The 23,864-nt window shown below is 39.2% G+C and overlaps 1 protein-coding gene across 1 annotated transcript in view; it reads right to left on the bottom strand.

Moving 5' to 3' along the window:
- grm8a (glutamate receptor, metabotropic 8a) overlaps positions 1–23,864 on the bottom strand; it is a 297,183-nt gene that overhangs the window by 77,983 nt on the left and 195,336 nt on the right. Inside the window, exons 4-6 of the mRNA XM_042511145.1 lie at positions 19,784–19,919; positions 17,619–17,773; positions 14,295–14,432 (exon numbers count right to left, since the gene is read on the bottom strand). Coding sequence (XP_042367079.1) covers positions 14,295–14,432; positions 17,619–17,773; positions 19,784–19,919 — 429 coding nt within the window. The remainder of the gene's footprint in view (positions 1–14,294; positions 14,433–17,618; positions 17,774–19,783; positions 19,920–23,864) is intronic.

Below are 23,864 nucleotides of genomic sequence, written 5' to 3'. Positions count from 1 at the left end.
GAGGGCACCAACTAACAATAAACATTAACACTGGTTGTAATTTCTACTTGTAAAAACAATCTATGTTGTTGTATCTCATTTCTGCATATATCCATCCAAAGATGACTTATAGTGGTGCACACATATTTTCAACAATTGTCTACAGTATTTATTTGACCCTGAGATGGCTAGGTATGTTTTGATGGATTACCTGCCTGATTCCCAGCTAATGGTTCAATTCATTGTTGTATAAAAGTACAAAAGAAAAGAAGAAGAAGCAAATTGCTGTGAGGCAGCTGTCTTTCAAGTGTTCACTGTGGGAGTTTCTCACAAGAATTTGAAACTTTAATGCATGAACAAAGTCCCTGCACATACCGTCTTTACCACACAATAACAATGTTACTTTGATAAAATACAAAGCAAACAAAATGTTCTCAAGAACAAAGATTTGAGCCTGTGCAAGTTGCTTTTTTAATTGTAAGTGAAACACTTTTCTGTTAATTATCTATCATCTGTCTATCAGTGATTTTAAGAGATTTCATACATTTGTAAAAACATCATGATTATCCTTGAACAACCTTGAAACATCTTACCACAAACCTGCAAACCTCCTATTAGAACCATTCTGACGCTGTTTACTACTGAAAGACAGGAGCCGTGCCACTGACAGGCAAAGTCTTTCCACAGTTACATCTCCTCTAGTCCACTTATGACTTGATGTTCCTAGTTCTTACATATTACCTGTTGCCTTACATTATTGCGTAAGTTGGTCAAAAACTAAGTAACCTATGCCTGTATTCTAACACAGAAATAATAGTAAATATAAAGATAATCTTTGGCAAATGCCTTTACCAGGAGGAGGAGGAGCATTTCAGCATGTCCCATGTACTACTATGTGGATTCAGTGACAGTTTCAGCAAAATATAGCAAAAAGTTATTTAGCTTCACTTCAGTCAGGCTGTAAATATCTTCACCATGAAGGATCTTCACTGACGTAAGAAACTTGCTGGAGGAAAAACGCCCTAGATGACCAATTATAGCTCTTGTGGTCTCAGCAACCCCAATGTCTCATTACATTTTTGACAAGATGGATGGATGGATGGATCAGATACACCATAGCCTACGGCATTTATAGGCTCCAAAGCCACAGCGTAAGGTCGAGTTGTAAATCTCCCTTAACCCTCTGAAATCTGGATCGACATCACTTTTCTTGTGCTGCCTTCAGACGCTTTTCACAAGCATTCAACTTTTTAATAGGCAATGAGCAACTTCTTAGGGTATGTCCCAAAAATTGAAAGAAATTAGTACATTTAGAAAATTGTTGTTTTTTTTTTAAAGCTAGGGGTAGGAAAGTCATGTTTTGATTTTGGTTCAGAAATGATTAAATCATAGGATTTAACCATTAAAACATGGAGTCTTCATCCCTCCCACCATGCTATTTGGTTAAACAAACACTTGTTCAGCCACAAAACTTAACGCCATGCCCCAAATCCTTCTGGTTCAATTGCTTGGAGGTTCAAACAATAAGATTAATGCCACTGAAACCCCTAACACATGTGCTTTAGTGGCTTCCTGGTGAAGCCCGAGCTGTCTGTGTCGAATACAAACACAAACCAATACATTAAAGCAGCGAGGTGAGGCTAATGCAAGAATGCTGACTGGCTAAGTGCCTTGATGGATGCCTTCATGGACCAGTGTGCCAGCCAGGTTTTACACAGAGAGTGATTGATGGCACCACGGATGACAGACAGACTAATGATTTGGACAAGCTCCTTAATTAAACATCAATTAGGAACACAGATTCAATTCCATCCTTCTCCGCTCACGTCGCCTAACAGATTTTTTTTTTTCTGTTTTCTCAGGCGCACCCACAGATATATACACACACACACACATTTATTTCCCTTTTTAAGATGCAGATGAGATAAATTTGATGAGGGAATTTTATTTATAAACCTCGGGATAATGCAAACTTAATTCAGATGGTGATGAATTCATTTACATAAAGGTTGTTTAATTAGCATTTCTCTCATTTATCAAACATGTCTAAAAGACATCAGGGAGATGACAGGATAGGGAATTGTTACACACACCTACACACACACACACGTGCATCGTAATCTAAGCACATTTATAAAGATAACTAAACTCATGCGTCGATTTTGCTTAAGTATATTTTTGCGTTATATGTCATAGCATGAAGCAAGGAAAAAAATGATCCGACCGCCCACAGGAAACCCACACAAACACAAACAGAGTTCTCTTGTTATAAACATACTTGTCTGGTGCCGCACTAGCTTCAGGGCTAATCTGCCAAGAGAGAAATGAATAATCAATAGGAGCGAATAGGAAATGAGCATCAGACAGGGATTCTGCTCTACATGATTTGACAAGAGAGCACTGAAGCCAAGGGTTGTGTCAATACTCCGTGGCACAAATACCAGTCATTAGATTCAAGTCTGTGTGTGAGAATGTGCGTGCGCGTGTCTGCTGGTTCCATAATTGGTGCCTGAATTTTGTGAGTGTAGAATCAGAGATCGATGCCAAATATCATTTTAATATCATTCAGCTGGAGAGTATGTATGTGTGAAGAGAGCCCACAGTCAGGTCAATAAAACAAAAATAAAAATCTGTCAAGAAGTCAAGCATCAGTTCTCAGAAATTGTTGCTGCGGTGAATCTGTTTGAGGTTTTTGACTGGAAAATACAGACAAGTTGATCAAAAGGACTTAGTTAAAAGGCTAATTAGAGGACCTACTGACTGATCGAATATCTTTCCAAAACAGAGAATTACATTTTAATTACATGTCAGAACTTGAGTCGTGTTTTTGCAGTTATGTCCATGGTTTCTATGATTCAGCTGGAATTAAAGTGTCCTTGCTACAGTTCAGAAAAGTGAATATAGCAACTTCTGATCAACCCACATCAATGTCAGGCTTAAAACAAGAAGGTCTGAATAACTAAACCCACTTTTTAACTGAACTTGTAGATACATAGATACAGATGGTATGTACTCACTCATCACTAGCTGTCAGACACTTAAAGTAAAAATCTGTGTCTGTCATTGTCAAAAACAAGCACTTTTAGTGGATATAAACAGTGCCAAATACCATGAGTGGTTACATTACAGGCTTTTTCACCACTGCCAGCTGCAGCGCTGTCACTCAATATGGAATCAAACTTAATAAAAAGAAAAAAAAAAGCTGTTTCCCTGAGAATGCATGGTGCTAGTGCTGCTGCTATCTCAGCATGGAAAGCGATAGCAGATAAAATCATGGAATTGTTGCAATCATAATTTGTATTTATTGCTAAATTTTGATGCATTTTCCTCTTTGGATGCTATTTTCCTGTATGGATATGGATGGGAGGGGAGGCGGCTGTCCCCACTGGGGTTTTCATTTTGTTTTGTTTTTGTATAATACTGTGATGGTTGTGCTTTGCTTATATTAACTGAAGCAAAAAGCAATTAAAAAAGTGACAAAATATGGTCCAGGTTGAAAAATACTGATGTTTCCCCACTAACTTACTTAATTCCCAAATCTCTCTAATTAATTGGCTTGGTGCAATGTTTACTATTACAGAAATGCTGGCAAAACTACAAAAAATGACAATTGTTTTCTATCAGAATTTCTCTATAATGGTTGCAGGACAGTCCAACTCTCTTGCCGACTTTGATCTCATTTCCTCTCTGTCCTCAGACCTCCTGTCAGATGGCGAGAATGCATTCTGCTTCATAAAGAGCGATTCGCTACAGAATGCTGCCTTTCATGAGTAATGTAATGCCAAAGACATATGTAGCTATATATTACATTTACATTTTTACTGTTTTATATCAGGTCTTACAATACACACGACTAATATAAATTATTCATTAGTCATTATTCATATTGTGCTGAATCACTGTCCTGGCACATCTCGGCTATGCTCACTACCTCTTTCTCTCTGCTTCCAACTTTTTTAAATTTCCCTTTGTCAGTCCATTCTTGTCTTAATCTCTCTCCTGCACAGCTTTCACACTGAACAAATAAACAAGAATTTTCGTTTGTGTCGCTGAGGAAATGTGTGTTTTATGTCAGTGGGCCTCCTGTCTTCCCGCTCTTAAACAAGCATATATATACACACACACACCAACACACACAAACAAACAAAAAAAGCAGAGATGGAACAAAAAAGGGACACAAGTGAAGGCAGAGAAAGAGCACAATAACGGTGAGAGAGGAGAGGGAGGAAACTGGATCAAACAAGACAGGAGGATGGAGGAAAAGAAACCTAAACAATAGCGAGAGCGAGAGACAATAAATAGAAGGTAAGTTCATGGAAGGAAGGTTGAGGGAAATAAGTGAAACAAATGAAACAACAGAATAAGAGAGAGAAGAGGGGAAGGGTGGGGGAGAAGCTGAGAAAATAGGTATTGTTGAAGAGAGGACGAAGCGTAAAATCACATTAGTAGAGCAACACTTGTTCTCCCTAACCTGCGACAATCCATCACTGCACAGAGAAATATGTGTGTATTTGCAAATGTGGCATCTTTATGTGTGAGCACATGCGCAGACAAGTGAGACAAGTACAGTGACAAACACACAAAAATGCACACATGTTATGCTACACATGTTTGCAATGACTCTTTGAATTATTTTAGCCCGAAATATGTGACAATGGACCACAAGAAAGGATGCAAACATAATGATACATTTGGCCTTTAAACGTAAGACTGTCAGTTGTATTGGATTTTTCAAAAGTCATTAGGGCAAGAAGTCATCTTCCCTTCAATCAACCTTTAGTAGTACTTCAGCATATATCAAGAAATTAAATTGGAGAAAAAAATCAATTTTTTAGATCTTACATCTTATTTTTAGTTTAAGATGCCATTCATATCAGTTGTGATAACATTTCACTCCCCCTGTGATGCTGGTTATCACAGCCGTTGGCGGTTTACCGTGACTTTACAGAAAAAAATGTTTTGGTGACATTGCTGTAAAAATACAGCCAAATCTTCCAGTAATGTACCATTTTTTAAAAAATACAGTAAAACACTGTAAATATTGATGTTTGTTTTGAGACAATTATACTGTACACCTACAGTTGACTGTAATAAATGCAATGGTAATATACTGTTGAAGTAATGTATAGTAGTGACATTGGAGAATAATGGGAGGATACTGGGAACTACAGCTGCCAGTAGTTCACTGTTATTTTACAGAAAAATTGATAGACCACCCATACCTGTGTTTTTATTTGACTACACTTCCCAGGATATGGAGCAAATCGTTGAAGCATTTTTCCAGATTTGGGTGGCATACCCCACAGTGTTCCCATAGGATAGGATTTCTAAACTTCTCAATAACTTTTCAAGGACCCATAATTCAAATATGACTATTATTAACAACATGAGAAGAACTGTATGGAATACTTTCCTCCAAATGGAAAGTATTGTATGAAAACTAAACAGCAACCTTTTCCAGCAGCTCCAACAATAGTGAGTTACTGTCTGTGCTGCTGTTTGAGTTGTGACCCATCATGCAGTGCAGGTATGCAAATCTGATTGGCTTGGGTTCGGCTCTGAGCTAAAAAATCATTCGATTCCGGTCACCAAATGATCAGTGCATCTCTACTTTACAGACTGTTTCACTGCACCCAAGTGGCCCAAAAAATCAATTACTTCTGTTTTACATTAATTAGATGCTAATTTAGCTCAATTTATACTGTTCTGAAGCCCAAAGTGTTCAAACTTATGCTGAACTAAATGTGCATGTTTTAATTTTTTTTTCTAGAGTAGTTTTGTTTCTGTATCCTTTTGCAGAGGGTGCTTTTTGCTGTGTATCAGTGACAAAGAGAGAGGTGTGTGACAGGGCCACACTGAACAGTGGGTCCCCTGAACCTGCTCAAGATGGATTGCTCTGTGTGTGTATATGTGTGTGTGTCCGTGACTTAACAGTGATAGATGGGCAGCTCAACACTGTTGCTGCCAAGTACATGGTACTACCTATGATGGCAACAAGAAGTCTCACATCTATACAGATAAAGTTTCCTGGATCCACACTGCATACATGACACAGAGTCTGCACGTATGACTGCATCCCATCAATCAGTCAAATACACACATGCAAATATGCACATATAGGAGCAGTTTGATAACCATGTCCTCGACAAGGAGATAATTTCACCGCAGGTAAATGACACTTCATCTTACCTAGTGGATGCTGCAAAGAGTCATAAAACACTCTATTTGTTGCCATCTCTGTCTCAAAATCTGCTATCTGTCTGTCTGCGCCTGTCTGTCTCTAATTGTCCATCAAGTTCTCCATCTGTGTTAGTCTCCATCTTTCAGCCTGTTCGGCCCGAGGCCTTTTCACAGGGGAGGGAACAGTTTATCCAGCCTGTGAGCCTAATAACTCTCCTTCCCCATCGACCTCGTTAGGATATGGTCTATTTGCAGCGAGCGAACATGTGTTTGTGCACACAGGGTAAATGCGTGCATGCTGAGCTAAGTCAGGATCTAATTAACTCCTGGAACTTTAGCGTGCACCTCACACAGACAGATCCATGCACACATCACTTTCCATCTTCAAAAGCATACTATTTTCACTAAGTGGAAAAAGCATCCGCAGAAAGCAAGGGCATCAAACTATCGCCAAGTAGCCTTTAGAAGATAATTTTCCCATTAATAACGCTCTCTAATGTATTAATATTTTATGTTAAACTGGGGAAATGTAAAGCTTCACGAGCATGTGTGTGTGGAGTGTGTAAGCATTTGATAATCTTCTGTGTTTGCCCATTAAGGAGGATGGAAGTTACAGCAGAACCTTCATTAGGCAGCTGCAAAGGGAACCACAGTCTCATGGTAATCTTGCTAATCAGAGAAAGTAGACCAGAGAGCTTTTACTATTATGAGAGGATTTTCTCTCAGAGTTTTTAGCTTCACACACATCTTTTACAGTCTCATTTTCACCTGGATAACAGTTTTTATCTCCCTTACTAAAGGTCCAATGTGTTGGATTTAGTAGGATATGTTGGCAGGAATAATGCAATGTTTTGTTTCGATTACCTGAAAAAAAGAATTGTTGCATTTTTGATGGGCCATTTTCATCTACATACTGATGTGTTTACAGTAGCCCAGAACAGGCAAACCAAACACTGGCACTAGATAGACACTTAACAGCCCCTCCACGATAAGAGCATCGGGAAAAACACAGATTTTTTTGAACATGCAATTGCTTTATTCTGTGTTTCCCCCATTTTAATCACCTAGACTGTTTGTTTTGGAGAGGAAGAGACCTCTGCATATAATTTGGCTCACAGTAAAAACCTCCTGAACATCAAAAACCAAACATGGATGCTTCACACACACCTTCACCCCTGACAAAACAGACACAGTTTCAAGATTAGGCTCACCAATTCAGTATCTGACCAAATGTCCCCTTCTGTTCCTAAGTTATTGTTTTGAATACTATCAAATGTTTTTTTGCAGAACAGTATGATGTTACAGTGAAGTTGATCTTTAAACTTTTAGATACAAAATTTCATCACTTCATCATTATATCCTACTAGAAATTTGTGGGAAATTTTGTCACAGTACGTGACTGAATACTTGAGTTATGGACAAAAAAAGCATGTTTTGTGACCTCCAACCACCAAATTCTAATCAGTTCTTTCTTGAGTCCAAGAGGACATTTGAGCCAAATTTGAGGAAATCCACTCAAGACCATCTCTCAAGTCATTGTGACCTTGATTTTCAAACAGCACATTATAATTTGCTGTGCCAAATTTGAGGAAATTTCCACAAGTTGTTCTTGAGATATTGCATTGAGATGTACGAGGTAACAGTGACTTTGACTTTTGGTCTATGACCACCAAAATCCAATCAGCTCATTGTTGAGTCCAAGTTGACATTTGAGCCAAATTTGAAGAAATTCCCTCAATGTGTTCTGAAGATTTTGTGTTCACAAGACCTCCTGAACAATGAACACTGAAGGAACCAGGAGAAGTTTCAGCCAGTTGCAATATGCAATCTTCAGTGCTAGTTGCCTCTAAATCCCCCTTAATCAGACACACTGAACCTTTAAAACTAAAATATGCATCATACTTTTTAAAGGTGTGACCTAAGAAATATTGCTGAGGCATGTCATTTCTGGTAACCTAATCTTAGTTTTTGCTCTTAATTGGGCAAATATTGTAATATGGAATCAGAAACACTGAATATGCTCCATGTCTATATGCTGAAATATAAATAGTAAATAATAATAAAAAATAATACTATTGTACTGTGTACCATATGTACACCAATTAACATCACATTTTCCTCAGTTAATAGTATTTAGCATTATAAACAAAGTGATTGTGTATTGCTTGGTTCACTGTTCACTGTTTATATCGGCACCATGTGTTTCCCCCCCATTTATTAGGGTGAAAAGACCTCTAATGGAGTGTTATTGGACCCATTAAACCCAGCTTGTAACACTTGATTCAACCATAATAAGCAATGCAAGTGCAGAATGTATAGCTGCATAAAACACACATTATTACAAATAGCTTTGCAAATAGCTGCACAAATAGCTCCTCTAAGATAGCTAGCCCATCAGAGCTATTTAAGTGTAAGCAATGATGTAAAAGTCTGCTTCATGGTTAGATTTTATTCGCCGCATTTACATTTAATATAATAAAATTATATGGCTGATTAGGTTTTTGTTACCATGTGAACACTTCAAGATTTGACTCAGCAGACATCAATGGGAGGGACAACAAAAGAGAATATGAGTGAGGCAAAACAGAGGGAACAGAGACAGATATGCCTACATTGTTTTGTTTCCTATATTCACACAGTGCTTTAGTTATGCTGTATCTCAGTATGTCCGTGCTAAGTTAAAATTTGACATCACAGGAAGAATTATCAGATAAATAGTTGGAAAGACAGGGGGAGAGAAAGTCAACATCAGATCGACAGTCAACAAAGTAAGGAAAGATCACCAGAGCCATGGAAAGGAAGATAAAATAATGATATAATTCCCTCGAGAGTGACACATGTCACAACCCACACGGGAGAAAAAACAAAAACAGCCAACAGTGTAACAACCTTGTTTCCTGCTCACACTGCACTTTAATTCCTCTGTGTGTACCTGAGGCGTATAGCTGCTGTCACAACCAATGCTGTTCACTGGTGGAATAGATCCATTGATGGGCCCAGGCGGAGGAGAGTGTGGACAGAATATGTGTGTGTCCTGTGTGTGTGTATGGGCTTTAATGCCTGTTCTTCTTTTTTTTTGTGTATGTGTGTGTGTGTGTGTGAGAGATGTCTGTCCTGGTGTGCCTGTGTCCAGCCCTGAGCAGCGAAATGCAGGTTCCACAGAACAAGGGTGTGATGATTTGAGATATCAGACGGACTCCCAGCATGGCAAGTTGGGCAGAGCATTCATTTTCTATGTGGAGCAGTGAATCCATCCTGCAGAGCGTGATGGGATTACAGGCAGACATGGACGGGGAGGTGGGTGGATGAAATTTTCTGACTGTGACCTGGAAGGAGTGGAAAATTGCAGCACGGTAACCAATCAAATTTGAGATCTGTCTTGTCTTTGACTTGGTGTTTTGAGCCTTCATCATTTTACTGCCATTTTACTCCAATTAGGCGCAGATCCGGCTCTGAAATGTTTTACTCGGGAAACAGATCACAGCAAAAGCCAAAATTCCAATTAGAGCTGCTGCGCAGCAGTGAGTCGAGGCCGAGCATTTTGAGAAGGAAACAGGATGAAGAGAAGGTAGATGAAAAAAAAAGAAGAGGAAGACAAATGAGAAATAAAAATATCTTTGAAATCATAATCCACACAGCACAATGTCTGAGTGGGCATTAGCATGTTAAATCTGAATCACCCCGGACTCAACCTTACAGCCTTAGACACCAGCAATCTGCCAAATAAGAAGCCACTGGCTGGCTTCAAACTATGATTTTATCACGGGTTGCGTGTAAAGGCAGACTTCAAACTATGGTCAAAAATTCAGTTAACAAGACTTTTTGTACTTCTGTTTGTAATTTCCTTTTTTACAAAGAGTGATTGCTTCATAAGTAATAAACTGATGTTTAAAGATGCTCTTACATCCACTGAATGTGATATCTCACATGGCTGGATAGTGAATCCATCACAAAGGGGTGTGTGTGAGTGTGTGGCTCTGTGTGTGGCTCTCTGAGGAAGAGAGAACAACAAAGCTTATATCATAAAAGATGTAGAGCTGCATCTTTATGAAAACAAGGCCAGTGGGATTTGAGGATCAGGTGTCAAGGTATCACATTAATTAGGATCCTGCACACTCATTCATGATTTTCTCTGCAGCCACTGGGCATGTAGGTGTTTGTAAGCATGTAAGTGTGTATGTAGGCTTATCTATGATCTGGTGTCTGCTTCAGTCAGCTTCCCCTCAGGCATCAGTTTTACCTGACTGCACGCTTTCCACAGAACAGGGTTTTATCCCAGTGTCTGAGTTGTCCTGGCTGATCTTCTTACAAGCATATCAACCATGCTTGAGAAGAAAAATAGCCTTTTTACTATACTTTCTTTGTGCTTACTATTCTTTTTATGAAAGATCAAATGATGATGGATGAAAGTTGAGGCAATTATTAAAATGAATTTAATGGAGTGGAGTATATATGTCCAGCACTGTCGGCAGTAGCAGTAAGTCCACAGAATACTGGGTATATTTTCATGACATAAAATAGACATTAACCTCAAGAAAGATAAGATAAGATAAGATAAGATAAGATAAGATAAGATAAGATAAGATAAGATAAGATTAGATAAGATAAGATAAGATAAGATAAGATAAGATTAGATAAGATAAGATAAGATAAGATAAGATGCAATACAGCCTCCCTATATGAGGTTAATAGAAAGATGACCATCAGTATTTTTTGAAAGTACTGAAAATCATACCATCTGGATTTCTAAATACCCGGTATATAGTAATAATGTGATACTAGATGTCAGTGTCGCTTCTTTTCAGGCAACCATGTAGTGAGACTTGTCGCCTGGTAACCAGAAAAATGGAGACACTTGATCTGGCCGTGGTCGTCTATCCTGAGCTGTATGAAATTATCACAACGAGGACAGAAAAGACCAACGCAAATTAGCCAAACACTGAAATCTGCTGGTGAGTGTTGTGCTTTTATCATTGATATGTTTTAAGTCATCGGTGTAGTCAACTTTCTCATAACACAGAATCAGGATATTCTATTTTATAAACAAAACACACACTTAGTGCTTCATCAAAAAACACACTTGGATGAGGCGCTCCCCATCGCCCTGCCAGAGAAAAGCGCCATATGGACACACACACTTTGTCATGTAGGGAAAGGAAACTGTAGCTGAGGACTGACTGATAAAAGACTGATGCACTTTTTCTGCATCAGAGGAAGCCAAATAATTGCTTGAAATTGCGAGACAGGTTTCAAAATGTGTTTGACATTCAGGAGTTCATTTTCTGCATTTGTTGGTTGCCACATAATAGGGTTTAACTAACTCAAACAACACATTTTTGCACTGCCAATACTGGTGCCAATAATGGTGCCACTGACGGTGCGCCAGCAAACTCTGAGTAAAAATACAGTGTTCAGTGTCTGATTAAAAAAAAAAAGTGTCACACTGTTTAATGAAAAAGCTGATTCAATGATGGTTTCTTTCTTTCACAAGTTACAAAAGATGAATCCTTCTTTTGCTTTATGGATTATAAAAGTGCAATACTAATTGATGTATTTTTCAAACTTTACAGCAAAAACATCAGATGTTCCCTTTTTAATGAAAGCAGCAGATAGTTTGGTTTTGACTGTGGTAGAATAAAACTAACTATTTTTACCTTTCAGAGCTCTGATATTAATCATAGACTGTTGTTGTTAACATTCGTTGTTGTATTCAAGGTGCCTGGCTGAGGATTCTGTTGAGGTCATGTTTGGGTAAAAGGAGCTGTGTTTGGACAGTTTTTACTCTCATTTCCTCCTTTGTACAATCTTAATGTGTCTTATTGACTTGTCTTGCATTATTCATGTACTTTAATATGATTCCTTTGTATCTCTGTTTCTAAATTGTGAATCCAAACACTATTTTAAATCCTCTTCCTGTCAATTTTTGTCACTTGCACTTGTTGACACATTCTTGCTATTTGCCTCTCCCTCACAGCCCAATAACATGCAATAATCACACCCATTTGCTCATCCTCCCATCATCTGTGTCACCACGGCGACCTTGAGCAGCAGGCTGCTGATTGGCTTCTGGGTTGATGATTTGGAGGTCGTGAACCCCAGCACTTGGAATTAATGGACTTTGTCGCGCGACTACGGGGCCGACGACACATACACGCCCACATACACAGATGCCACGGGAAGTAATAGACGGTCAATGGGAGTCACAGCCCTTACAAACCTAATTATGTGAACTAATGACGGGCGTCAGATGGGGAATACTCACTGTGACACATACATAAACATACAGTCTCAATCACAGCAGTGTGAGGTCATGCAGAAACCACAAAGATTTTATAATACATTGGAAATGTCCCTCAGCGTTAATTACGTTACTGAATTTTTTTTTTGTGCAGCCAGTGACAGCTGTAGGTACTGTGAATGTGCACACACAAGATCATGTACACACATGCACTCCAAAATACAGGTCAAACCACATATCATGAACACATATGCCAAAAAATGACAAGAAGAAGCGCCAATTACAGCACAAACACACACACACACACGCACACACACACACGAAGGAGACCAACTCACTGTATTTACAAGCTCCAACAATTATTTAATTTCCCCTCTAGGTTTGAGTACACAAATAGTTGCTCTTGTTGAGCTGTATTGCTCCTTGGAGCCTAACAGCGAGTGTGATGTGTGCTTTAAGGATACTTATTAGAGCCAGCAGTGCTCTGTATGATATATATGCACTAATTAAACCCCCGTGCTTGTCCCTGCTGATAAACTTTGAGAGCCAGGGCGCTCCACTGAAGCCTCAGACAATCCACAGTGATGTGGTAAATCTGCACAGATTTTTGTGGGCTGGCCTTATTGAGAAAGCAGACAGGAAAGACAGTTTGCATTTAAGGCAAAGTAGTTTCTCCTGTGACTTTAATCTCGCGAAAAGCTGAAGCTGTCAATAAATGTCAGAGAGAAATAAAAAAACAGTAGTTTGTGGGATTTCTTCAGCAGGAAGTTGCATTGATGAGTATTTTAGTGAGACACTGTTTGCTTCAAACAAAACTAGACGAATGAGCGAGATACAAGGCTCTGGTTGATGTGGTGCAGGGATAAGAGAAGACCAATTAGAACTGACCACCTGCCAGATTTTTTGGGAGGAAAAACTTTATAACATCTATGAACATCTGTGGAGTTAAAACACCTCTTCTCAAATTGGCAAAATGATTTGTTACAGCCTCAATTACAAGTGTGAAGCCCCATTCAAGCTAGGGGCATTTTTATCTCTTTCTTTTTGTCTGTACTTTGACAATAGAGCAATCCGAACAAAGTCCACCCAATTTACACCCACAATCCTTTGCAAAATCTAAAAAGAAAATGCTGCCTGTTTTTGCTTCAGGCATTTTGGCTACAGTTACACAGCAAGACTTTGTGCTAAATTTGGATTTATTGCTCACATTCAATTTTTTGGTTTGGATGCACATAATTCAGAAAAAAATAGAAACAGTACAAAACTGACACTCATCTACAAAAGAACAATAAAAAGACAACTGAATTCAGTGTTGAGAGTTTCATTTACAAGTTCACGTGCGGATGCCATGGCCAATTTTTAAAATTATTTTTATAGTATAGCATATTGTGGAGCGATGGCTGCTGCCTCTGTATGGAGAAGTGTGTGATGATGCAAAGTCAAGGCCAGAAGTGGTGGGATCATGATGTCAATGGCCTCACTAAATCAGATCTCTAAATTTCAAGATGTCAGAGTGTACTTGACACCGAGTGATGATGGCCAGCGCAGAATTGTGACGATTGTCATTCTAAAACTACGTAAAAGTCTCATGAATTCCAGTATGAGTGTTCAGACTTGCGCATTGTGAAAAATGGTAAATGGATCTTGCCCAAGAACACTTTAAATGCAGACCGGAAAAACTAGTAATCTTTCGATTACTATGAGTCATGAGTAAAAAACAGAAAAAAACAAAAAAACAGATCTGTGTCATAAATGAACAAAAAAACCCCCAAAACATCAAATTAGGGCTACTTTTGCCTGCAGTCTAAACAAAGCCCTTGAGATTCTTTAAATATTTCCAGGTGGTGGAAACAATGGTGTACATGAACTCATATAATGTAAGAAGTCTTTGTCTTACCTGTGCATTTCTTCAAGCTGCCGGGCCTTTTTCCGTGCATCCCCAGCTTACAGTTAAAGTTTTCCTCCCAGAATTCAGCAAACCAAACATTTCTTCTGTTGTTGGATAGCGAGCGGCTCCGGAAATACCGATCAAATGCTGTAAAGAAGACAGACAAGATAAAAGTTAAAAACCTAGGGTGAAGAGGGGTTTCCACTTTCCTGGACACATCTACTTGTCCATAAATAGAACTGAACCAGCATCCTTCTACATAAAAGAGTTGTTTTCAACACCTTCAAGATCTTGTTTAATAGTGTAATTTGGAGAGGGCACTAGTGCTTCACGGGCTTCATCTCCTCTGAGCCTGCCTGTGCTAAAAAATTATGTTCATGGTGGCGTAATGCATTTTGACTTACAAAGGCATATGTTATGAATAGCCTATAGATCTTAAGTATGACTGAAAAGCCATTTCTGCAGAGCGGTCCGGTAGAGGAGCTCCTATCAAATACTGAAGCCGAGAGCGGGGAGAGCAAACATTTCAGATGGTGCTTTCACAGTCTACGTTGGCTACTTGTCCAATTTAATAAGCAGAGAGGAGGAGAGAAACGGGGAGAAACATATTTCTCCACTCACGGGTATGGAAATACCTGTCAGAGGCTGGCAGGCTGAGATAAAGAGATTGGCGAAAGAAAAGAGGAATGAGGGACACAAAAACACTGCTTATACTTGTACTACTTAGTTCATACCACAATTAATTGGGAGAACAGCTTCTTTTTGCTTTCTTGTCAGTGAGGAAATGATGGCAAAAGTGGATTTTTAGGGGACATTTTCATCACCATATTGCCTTATAACCCTCATTAACATCATTGGTGGTGTGTTGGGTTCTTGAATACATTAGGATTTTTTTATTGTTCCTCTGGACCTCAGGTATACCTCAGTAAGGCTGCAAAGAAGCATTTACACTTGACTAATAAAAAGAAGGAGTCATTTCCAACACCGCTGGGACTGGAGTTCAGGGCAACACGGTGCATATGAAACGAACTGCGGAGGATGGGTAAATCACCGGGGACTATCAGACTGACTTGGACAGCCTGTGCCATGCCAGACTCGCTGTAAAAGGTGACAAGAGCTGCCTTGATTAATCTCCCCTGCTGTCAGAGAAACTGGTTCTGTGTGCACCTGTGTGGCGCAATGGCTGCTCAGACTGCTGGGAACAGTGGGTTCACTCTCTGTGTGGCTCTACAGGTAACACATCAGTACCCTGTGGGATCATGTGCTTCTCTTGGTAATCACAGACGTACTGCTCATAAAATCAAATTTTAAGCATTTTAAGCTGAAGTCATGTGAAGTTCTTTAACCGTTTGAAATCTGGACTGACATCAGTTTTCCTGTGCTGTTTTTCAGACACCTTTAATAAGCTGTTTGATCGAGCAAACTGGTTTGTTTCGAAAACATCGGGGAAGAAGGAAACTTGGAAGGAAGAAATGTCTCAAAAATTGCAAGAAATTCGTAAATATGACAAGAAAATTACCCAAAATTATTTCGAAATAACAAGGAAGGATTATTAGAAAAAAAAATAGAGGAAATGTCCATAAAACTATATTATTAATTGTAATAATTTTAGGTTTAAATTTTTTACAGAATTAATACATTTGGTTACATTTTTTTCCCCTCTTTTGTTTTTGCTCATTTTCAGGTTTTATTATTTTTCATTCTATCCATGATAGCAAATTACCACTAAAAGGCAGAAATTCAATGTCACTTGCATCACACGGGTCTATTTGCCTCTTTTTGCCTCACTTTGCATTTTGTGTGAACACAATATTCGAGTTAGATGAGAATATCTGTTGTACACTAAATATGAGGCTGCAGGAAGAAGACAGACAGCTTAGATTAGCACAAAGACTGTAAACAAGGGGAAACGGCTGGCCTGGCTCTTCACAAAGGTACAAAAACACCTCTAAAGATTACTGAGTAGCACTTTATATCTGGTTTTGTTTATTCCATACATTTTTGAGTTTGGCAGTGTCCCCCAGCTTTCAGGCTTTATGCTAAACTAACCACCCACTGAGTCTGGCTTTATATCTAAGACAAAGATATGACAATAGATGTATTTTCATCTATTCTTTGGCAAGAAAGCAACTAAGTTGAAGGTATATAGATATATGCACATGTTGTAGGTGCAAGGCAATCAGAAAACTGCGTACATTCAGGAAAAAAGTAACACCTGCACGCTTTCTCCATCCTAGACAAGTTTAATGAAGACGTTTTGATTCTACTTGAATCTTCGTCAGGTCAGAAAAACAAAGATCCACGTAGGATCGAAGCATTGTCTACATTAAACTTGTGTGGCATGAAGGAAGTGTGCAAGCGCTACTTTTTTCCTCAAAGAAAGCACCCAAGACCATTTCCCAACATGTCCAACTATGCCTATAAATGAAAAATTATTAGTAGAAGATGCTATGTTTAAGGCATAACATAAATCAAACTGATAATAAATTTTAATGTTTGAATGCCATTTGGGATCCCCATTAGTGGCTGCCTTGCCTTTATTACTGAAACTATGTCATAAAGGTTTGCAATTGTATAGTGTATTAAATAAAAAAGTGTATACAGCAAAAATGCCCTCCTCAGGACTGTAAATGTGGTGAAAAACATATAAGAAATGCCTCACATTATAATGGGCATTTACTACCGTCTTAAAACTGACCTCAGAGATAAATCAGCCCCTCTCTTACACAGTGTCACAGATAACAGAGCATTTTAAGCTTTACAAACGTAGGATCGATTGCATGGTTTTGGGCTTGTATTGCATCAGATTGTCAGGTGCACCTAATAAATTGGTAACTTTGTGTACACACTCTTCAATAATCCTGCTCTGATCCCATCTCACTCAAAACTCCTCTGTCTGTTCTGAGGACCCCATAGCGTGTTTCCTCATGTCGACCAGCCAAAGCTCACTTTAATTCATTTAAACCCCTACGTAGGCTCTCTCTCCCTCACTTTCAGTTTATATCTTGCCGCTTTTGTGTCCCTCCAGGAGTCAATTATCTAATAGGGAGCTCTGACAGGGAGCAAATGAGGATATCCTCCCTGGCCTAATGGCAAAAACTTGTTATCCGCTGGGATCAAGAGTCAGGGAACATGAGTGTATTTCACTTTCTGTTTCTGGTCTTTTCCCCCCTGTCCCCTTAATTTGATCTATTAGACTTCAGACACACACACACAAACTTTAGCTTCCTTTGTCACACAGCCAGGTGTGAGGAAAGAGTCTCAGTGTAGATGAAAATGATGACCCTGATCAGCTGTCAAAATGACTCCACGTGTGATCAGGGTGTTTCTTACCATCCACAGACGCTCGTTTGGGAAGAATCGTAATGGCTCCCTCTGCCACTCTCTCCTGGCCGATAACGGGGGAGATTTTGGACCCCCAGCTGTCTGAACCCACCCACAGGAAGTGACCCGTCTGGTTGTTCCTTTTGGCTGCATCCAGAACTCGTCTGTTAGAGAGGAGAGCAGAGAATTCAAGTGTTCATGTAGCTCAGGAAAGAACAAAAAGGTGTGGAAGCTTTCGCTGCCTCCGGTTAGATCCTGCTGATGGCCCTTTTGATGTCGTATTGATTAAGACAGTGAACTCCTCCCTCCTCAGTAACTGTACCATGGTCTGGTGAACAGCACCAGCTAATGATTGAAAAAAGGAAATACTTGGCTGAATGAGGTCTACAACTACATAATGCAACAGCTCAAACCGAAAGCGAGATGAAAACGAACTTGTTTCTTTTTTTGGAGGTCAACCTGAGACCCATTTTAGTCATTTTTTTAAGTTGGGGATATTTAGGGGGGATTCAGCAGGTCTAAGGTATATGCCCAGTGTGTTGAACATTACCTAAAAGCTGGAAACCTGAAGATTTATTTAAAATGCAGGTCAGAATTGCATGTCGACTGTTTCTAGTCATAAATCAGAAATAAACATTGTATTTTGGCACTACTTCAAAAATTTGAAGTTCCAGTGCTCAGTTTTGTGTCATAGCTTGTTGTAGCAATTTTCGGGTTGATGCCATTTGTCACACGTTGTCAAGCATTTTTAACAACTTGGAAATTGCTAAAAAAAAAAAAAAAAAAAGTGTCAGAAATCCCTTTAAAAATCACTTGAAGAAAGCAACACCTTGAAAAAATAAACCTAGAAAATCCATTCTCTGATTTGATATAAAAAAAACTTTAAAAAGAAAACTTTCTGTAAGAAATTACTTTTTTTATTTTTAGATTTTTTGGGGGTAGGGGCTTTTTGCCTTTAATTGAAAGGACAGTCATAGCGTGAAAGGTGGCGTGGGGGGACGACATGCAACAAAGGGCTGAGGTTAGAATCGAAACTGCGGCCGCTGCAGCAAGGACATAGTCTTTGTACTTAGGGCACCAGCTCTACCATGTGAGCTACTGAGCGCCCAAGGAATTGCATTTTCCAGCGCTTGGAAAGGGGGTGTTTCTGTTTGAGATATTGCTCAAGAACCCCCTTATTGTCAGTATACCTATGAAAGCCATACATCAGGAATACTCAACATGCTTTGCAAAATCACAGGAGGCCAAGGGGCCAGTTGCAACAACCCCAAATATGTGGTACATGCACAAGCATTTTTTGGATTTGAGGACATTCTGGTTCCTTTCCCTTGCACTCTTTTGATAAAAAAAAAAAAAGTTCTGTTTGATGCTTTTTTAATGCACTCTGGCATCATATTAACATTAAAAGTACAAAAAAATACCAAGTGTGAATCAATTTACTTTTGCTGTGAACTAGAAAGTGATTGGAGGGCCGCCTGGCACCTTGACTTACTACAATGAAATGGTTACTATGGGGACAGTTGGGCCCACTGAATCCACTTCCAGTCATACTCACTTCATGCAATTCCAAGACTGTTTAGGGACCCAAGTCTGCTGATATATTTGAATTCACCTGCTTTTATAGTTGGCGAAAATAATTCTACAAGCAAAGCAATGCATGGTTTTGCCTAAAGCCGCATTAAATTAGCATAAAGTGGGCATATCTATAAATAGTTGTGGGTTCCTTTTGATTCCATCTTCATTCAGATATCTTGATGTGAGCGGTCAAGGACCCCGCCAGGTTTTCCCTCACAAAAATTTAGCTCAACCTTAGAGTGTCATTTAGCCTCCTTTGTGACAAGCTAGCACAACATGGTACCAATATATAGCTTAAAAACTGAGCGTGCCCGGTCTCTTAAAGACAGTAATGTTGGCAGAGATTGCTGGCATTCTTGCAGCTATCCTAGGTGTAATATCAGTGATTTAACATCAATGATGGCATTATTGTCTTGTTGGTCAGTTGGTCACTACTGCTTTTATCTGAAGAGTGACATGTACGTGCCTTATGGACATTGTGATAATAGAGTGAGAAAAAGGCAACAGAATGTGTCACTAAACCCAGAGTAAAAGTAAAGGCAGCAGAAAAATAATAAGCAGCGACAGCGGGGGCACTTGTTTAAGTGCGTGGCACGTACCGTATGTCGTCCTCATTAGCGAACATGATGACGGCCCTGGCATTGGAGGTCTCCAGCAGGCGTCTGATGATCTTGTCAAACTCCCCTGGCCTGGGCTCCCTGGGGATTTTCAAGGACTGGGCAATACACACACCACCTGGGAAAGACAGAGAGACAGAGAATCTATATTTTAGTGCTTGATTCTTCATTTATATTCATTACTCACATTTAGTTGCTTTCCCTTTATTTGGCCTACACTCAGCTTATAAAACTCTGTTCCTGGTTGTAAACACTTCCACTGGTGCATGGAAGTGATGTGGTTTTATACCACTAGCGACGTCAACACCTTGAGATAAATATAAGAATAACTGGATGGTTAGTAGAACAGCAGCAGGCACCATTTAAAAATCAAGAGAATCTAAGAAAATCCAGACCACAAGATGTTGTACAAATGGACAAGTGATTTTAGGGGAATTCTAGAAACACCACAGCAAGAGACACTAAGACAAGACTTATGTTACCCACTGAAACCTGTGAAATTGGCGTGGTTTAAAAAACAAACAAACAAACAAACAAACAAACATGAGGGCAGGAAGGCAATAAGCAACCACATGACCCAAAATTTGCAACATATTCATAAAAACTTGGAATAATATTAATTGAAAATTAGCAACAAAAAAAGGAAAATTAAAAAAATGAAAACAACCTTTAAAAAGTGCTGACTAATTAGGAGGTACTGTACGTGTTTTTATTTATTTATTTATTTTTATAATTTTCTAATATGTCTGTCTTTCCTTTTTTAAACATTCATTTTCAGGTTGTTTTCTTGTCACCTTTGACCAGCTTTTTATGATTTGCTTTCTGCCTTTCCCCACATTTTTGAAGGGGATTTAACATTTTTACTAAAGTTTTAAAAAAGAAGTACTTGTGAGGGTATCTGAGTGAAGCACAATAAAAACTGATGTCCATCAAGGTTTCACAGGATTTAAATATATGATGATCACTGATTGCCATATTAAACATTCACGCCAAAACATACAGATTATGAAACAGTATGGGAGAGCAATGGAGCAGGGAAAATACAGGAAACAAAAAGTAGGGCTGGTGACCTGTTGGTATAAGGAAAAGAAAAACAAAGAAAAATAAAGCAGAGGAAGCAGTAACAGAGAAGACAAATCGCAGAAAGGAAAGACGAGGCGAAGAGTCTGAGATACAGCAATAAAAGACAGTGAGGACAGGAAAGAAAATTAAGAGAATACACTGAAAGGAAGTGATAATGAAGATGGGAGGTGTTGATCGCAAACAGAAAACCCAGCAAAAATGAGCGAGAAAGATGAATGGGGCGACATTATAATTCAAGAAACGTCACTGCGCACTGTGAGTGGCAGGAAATATACTCTGCACCCACTTCACACTCCTTAATTTCCTATTGTGGAGGAAGACAAGAATAGCATTCACAGCAGTTTCAGTTATTTCACTCACAATATGGGATAATGAGTGAGATATTTGTTGACATTGCTCTCTTTCTCTTACTAATTTTTTTTCAAATTCAAATCCTTTATTAGCATTAATAGTTACACACAGTCACATATACATATGTAACAACAAAAAAACAAATAAAGGTAAGTGATTAAAGTAAGAGTAATAAGTGAAAAGGCAGTATGAGCTGTGAGATGAACTCCAGCTCTTGTGCGCTGGTTGTCAGTGCTGTGACATGCACTGACGTTGCATTTTAATCAAAATCTTGGGAGTTTACATGTAATATTTGTGAAGAACTTTGTTCTAATATCTGCATTATGCTCTACCTTTAAGCAGGAAATGCTGCTCTGGCTGCACCTCTCTCTGTGGACAGAGCTCTCTCTTGCTGGCTCTTTTATTCTCTATTGTGCACTCTCTCTCAGGCTAAAACAAATAGTTCATGTTCAACCCTGGAAATATGGGCAAAAAAGGTGTAATGGTTTTTGAATGACTCTCGGTCTTGAACAAATGGGCGCCCGCGTAAACAAAAACCCACTCTAACTCACTCTCTCTTGCATGCACAGACACACACACATACTCACACACATACACACACACCATCCCATACTGCTTCCCGCTAATCCCGACTCTACATTTAAGCTCTGCTCTGTTAATTAGCTCTACTTCATTACATCATTAGCCCAGCTCGAGGTGTAAAGGTGTGTGTGAGGATTATGTCATTGTTACACATTACATCTCCTTTATCCTTGTGCACAATAAGACTGACAGAGTGTATCCATGTCTTTTGTGTGTGTGTCGACATGTTAAATCGTTTCATTTGTCTGAGTGCGTGTGTGTGAGAGAGAGTGAATTATGTGCCCTCTCCTCCCTGCCTGTTCCAGCCCATTTATTGAACATCTGTACAGTCTGTCGCTTTCACTACATCACTCTCCTTAATCACGCACACGCACACTCTCTTTCCATGCAGACGCACGCACACCAGCGTGCATGGCTGATAAAACATATATTCATCAGCCACAAATTAAAAGTCCCTCCAGGATAATCACTGCAGTGACAAAATGTGCACAATCACCCCATCTACCCCTCACACACACACACACGTGGGAGACCTGGGAGTTTTCCTCAAGGATAATCACCAGCTTGATATATACTGTCATATATGTGCGGAATTACTCAGAAATTATGAGGAAACAAGGCATGCAGCATGTAAACACACACATGCACAAGCGCTGATGTTTGCATTCTCTCATTGTCCTTGGAGCAGTAGAAAAGTGATTAAATCATTCTTTGTTTCATAGCCTCACTCCTATCATCAATAACTGTCCCTGCGGAAAACACACTTCCCAGATAAAGACAAAATCAAATTATACCCGCGTGTCAGTGTTTATGTACCCACTCACATACACACCTAACTGTCAGCGCCACAGTCAAATTCACCGCTACCCCCCCAAAAAACACTCCATCCTCTTTGATGGTGCCAAAAAAGCAGCTTGTTAAAAGAGAGCGTCAGTTATTAGTACGCACCTTCGCTGCTCTGCTGAAAGGAAAGCTGTGAGGTTAGGTCAGGAGAAGCATCAATGCCTTTTTCTTTTTTTTTTTTTTTTTTGTTTAATCACTCACTGAACGTCTAGTTGAAAGCAGTAGTTGTTAAATAAAAAGGAGGCTTTGGAAGGGAGAGATTTAACATCAAAACCCTGGCACATCACAACACTCCAGACAGAAGATTTGCTTCACACTGCACACTAGAAATGTAGAGAAGCAGAGAGACACATGACAAAAGTCGAGAAAACAATAATGCCAAAGATATTTTTTCAGGGCTGATGCTTATTTGTGTTGCCTGTTGAGGCTGAATGGAAGGCTCATAGTATGAGAAAACATTTGGTCAAGTGTTAAGAAGTGTTCCTGTGAACTGCAAAGTCTGGTATTGATTTCAGGGAAGATCTGGATTAAAAACCTGCAGCTCAGGTATCGGACGTGGTGTGAAAGCTTTCAGTAGGCCATTGGGAGCGTGCCATTATTTGCATGCTGACTGTAGGAATGTCCACTAGAGCAGATGCCCAGAAACTGAAAAATAAACTGCTACCTAATAGTATCTAAAAGTTGTTTAAAATAAGAGACTGTGCATAATTTCAGAAGACTTTTTATGTTCAGTTAGTGAGGATTAATGTTAAAGATCATTGTATTACAGTCGAAGGGGTTAATTTATGGAGCAGCTGTCGCAAACAACATATTGACAGGATATGAGATGGCTGAACAGAGAGGGGAACTGGCACAGTAAGATGGAGAGGCAGGTTGCTTTTGGGTGTGATTTTGTTCATATTTGAGATGTGTTTTTTTGTGTTTGTTATGTTTTTATTTTGGTCTTGAGTATTTCATTTTTGATGTGTATGATAAAGACTCGGGTGGAAAGTGGGAATATTCATGCTTAAAATTAAGTTTTTTGATTACATTTTTAAACACTCGGGTGTTAGAATTTGACAAGTATTCACTTCCTTCTATTCCTTTTTGAACATGAAATACTCTTGTTGTTTACTGCATAGGTGTGCTGGGTCTTCCAGTGTTGTTTTTATGTGTCCATTTTATTTTGCATGCTCGAAAAAAAAAGATGAGGAAACACCTGCAC

The sequence above is a fragment of the Plectropomus leopardus genome, chromosome 22 (genome assembly GCF_008729295.1).
Source record: "Plectropomus leopardus isolate mb chromosome 22, YSFRI_Pleo_2.0, whole genome shotgun sequence".
Lineage (NCBI taxonomy): Eukaryota > Metazoa > Chordata > Actinopteri > Perciformes > Serranidae > Plectropomus > Plectropomus leopardus.
The sequence above is the reverse complement of the archived record's forward strand: the minus strand, read 5'-3'. Positions and strand labels throughout refer to the sequence as shown.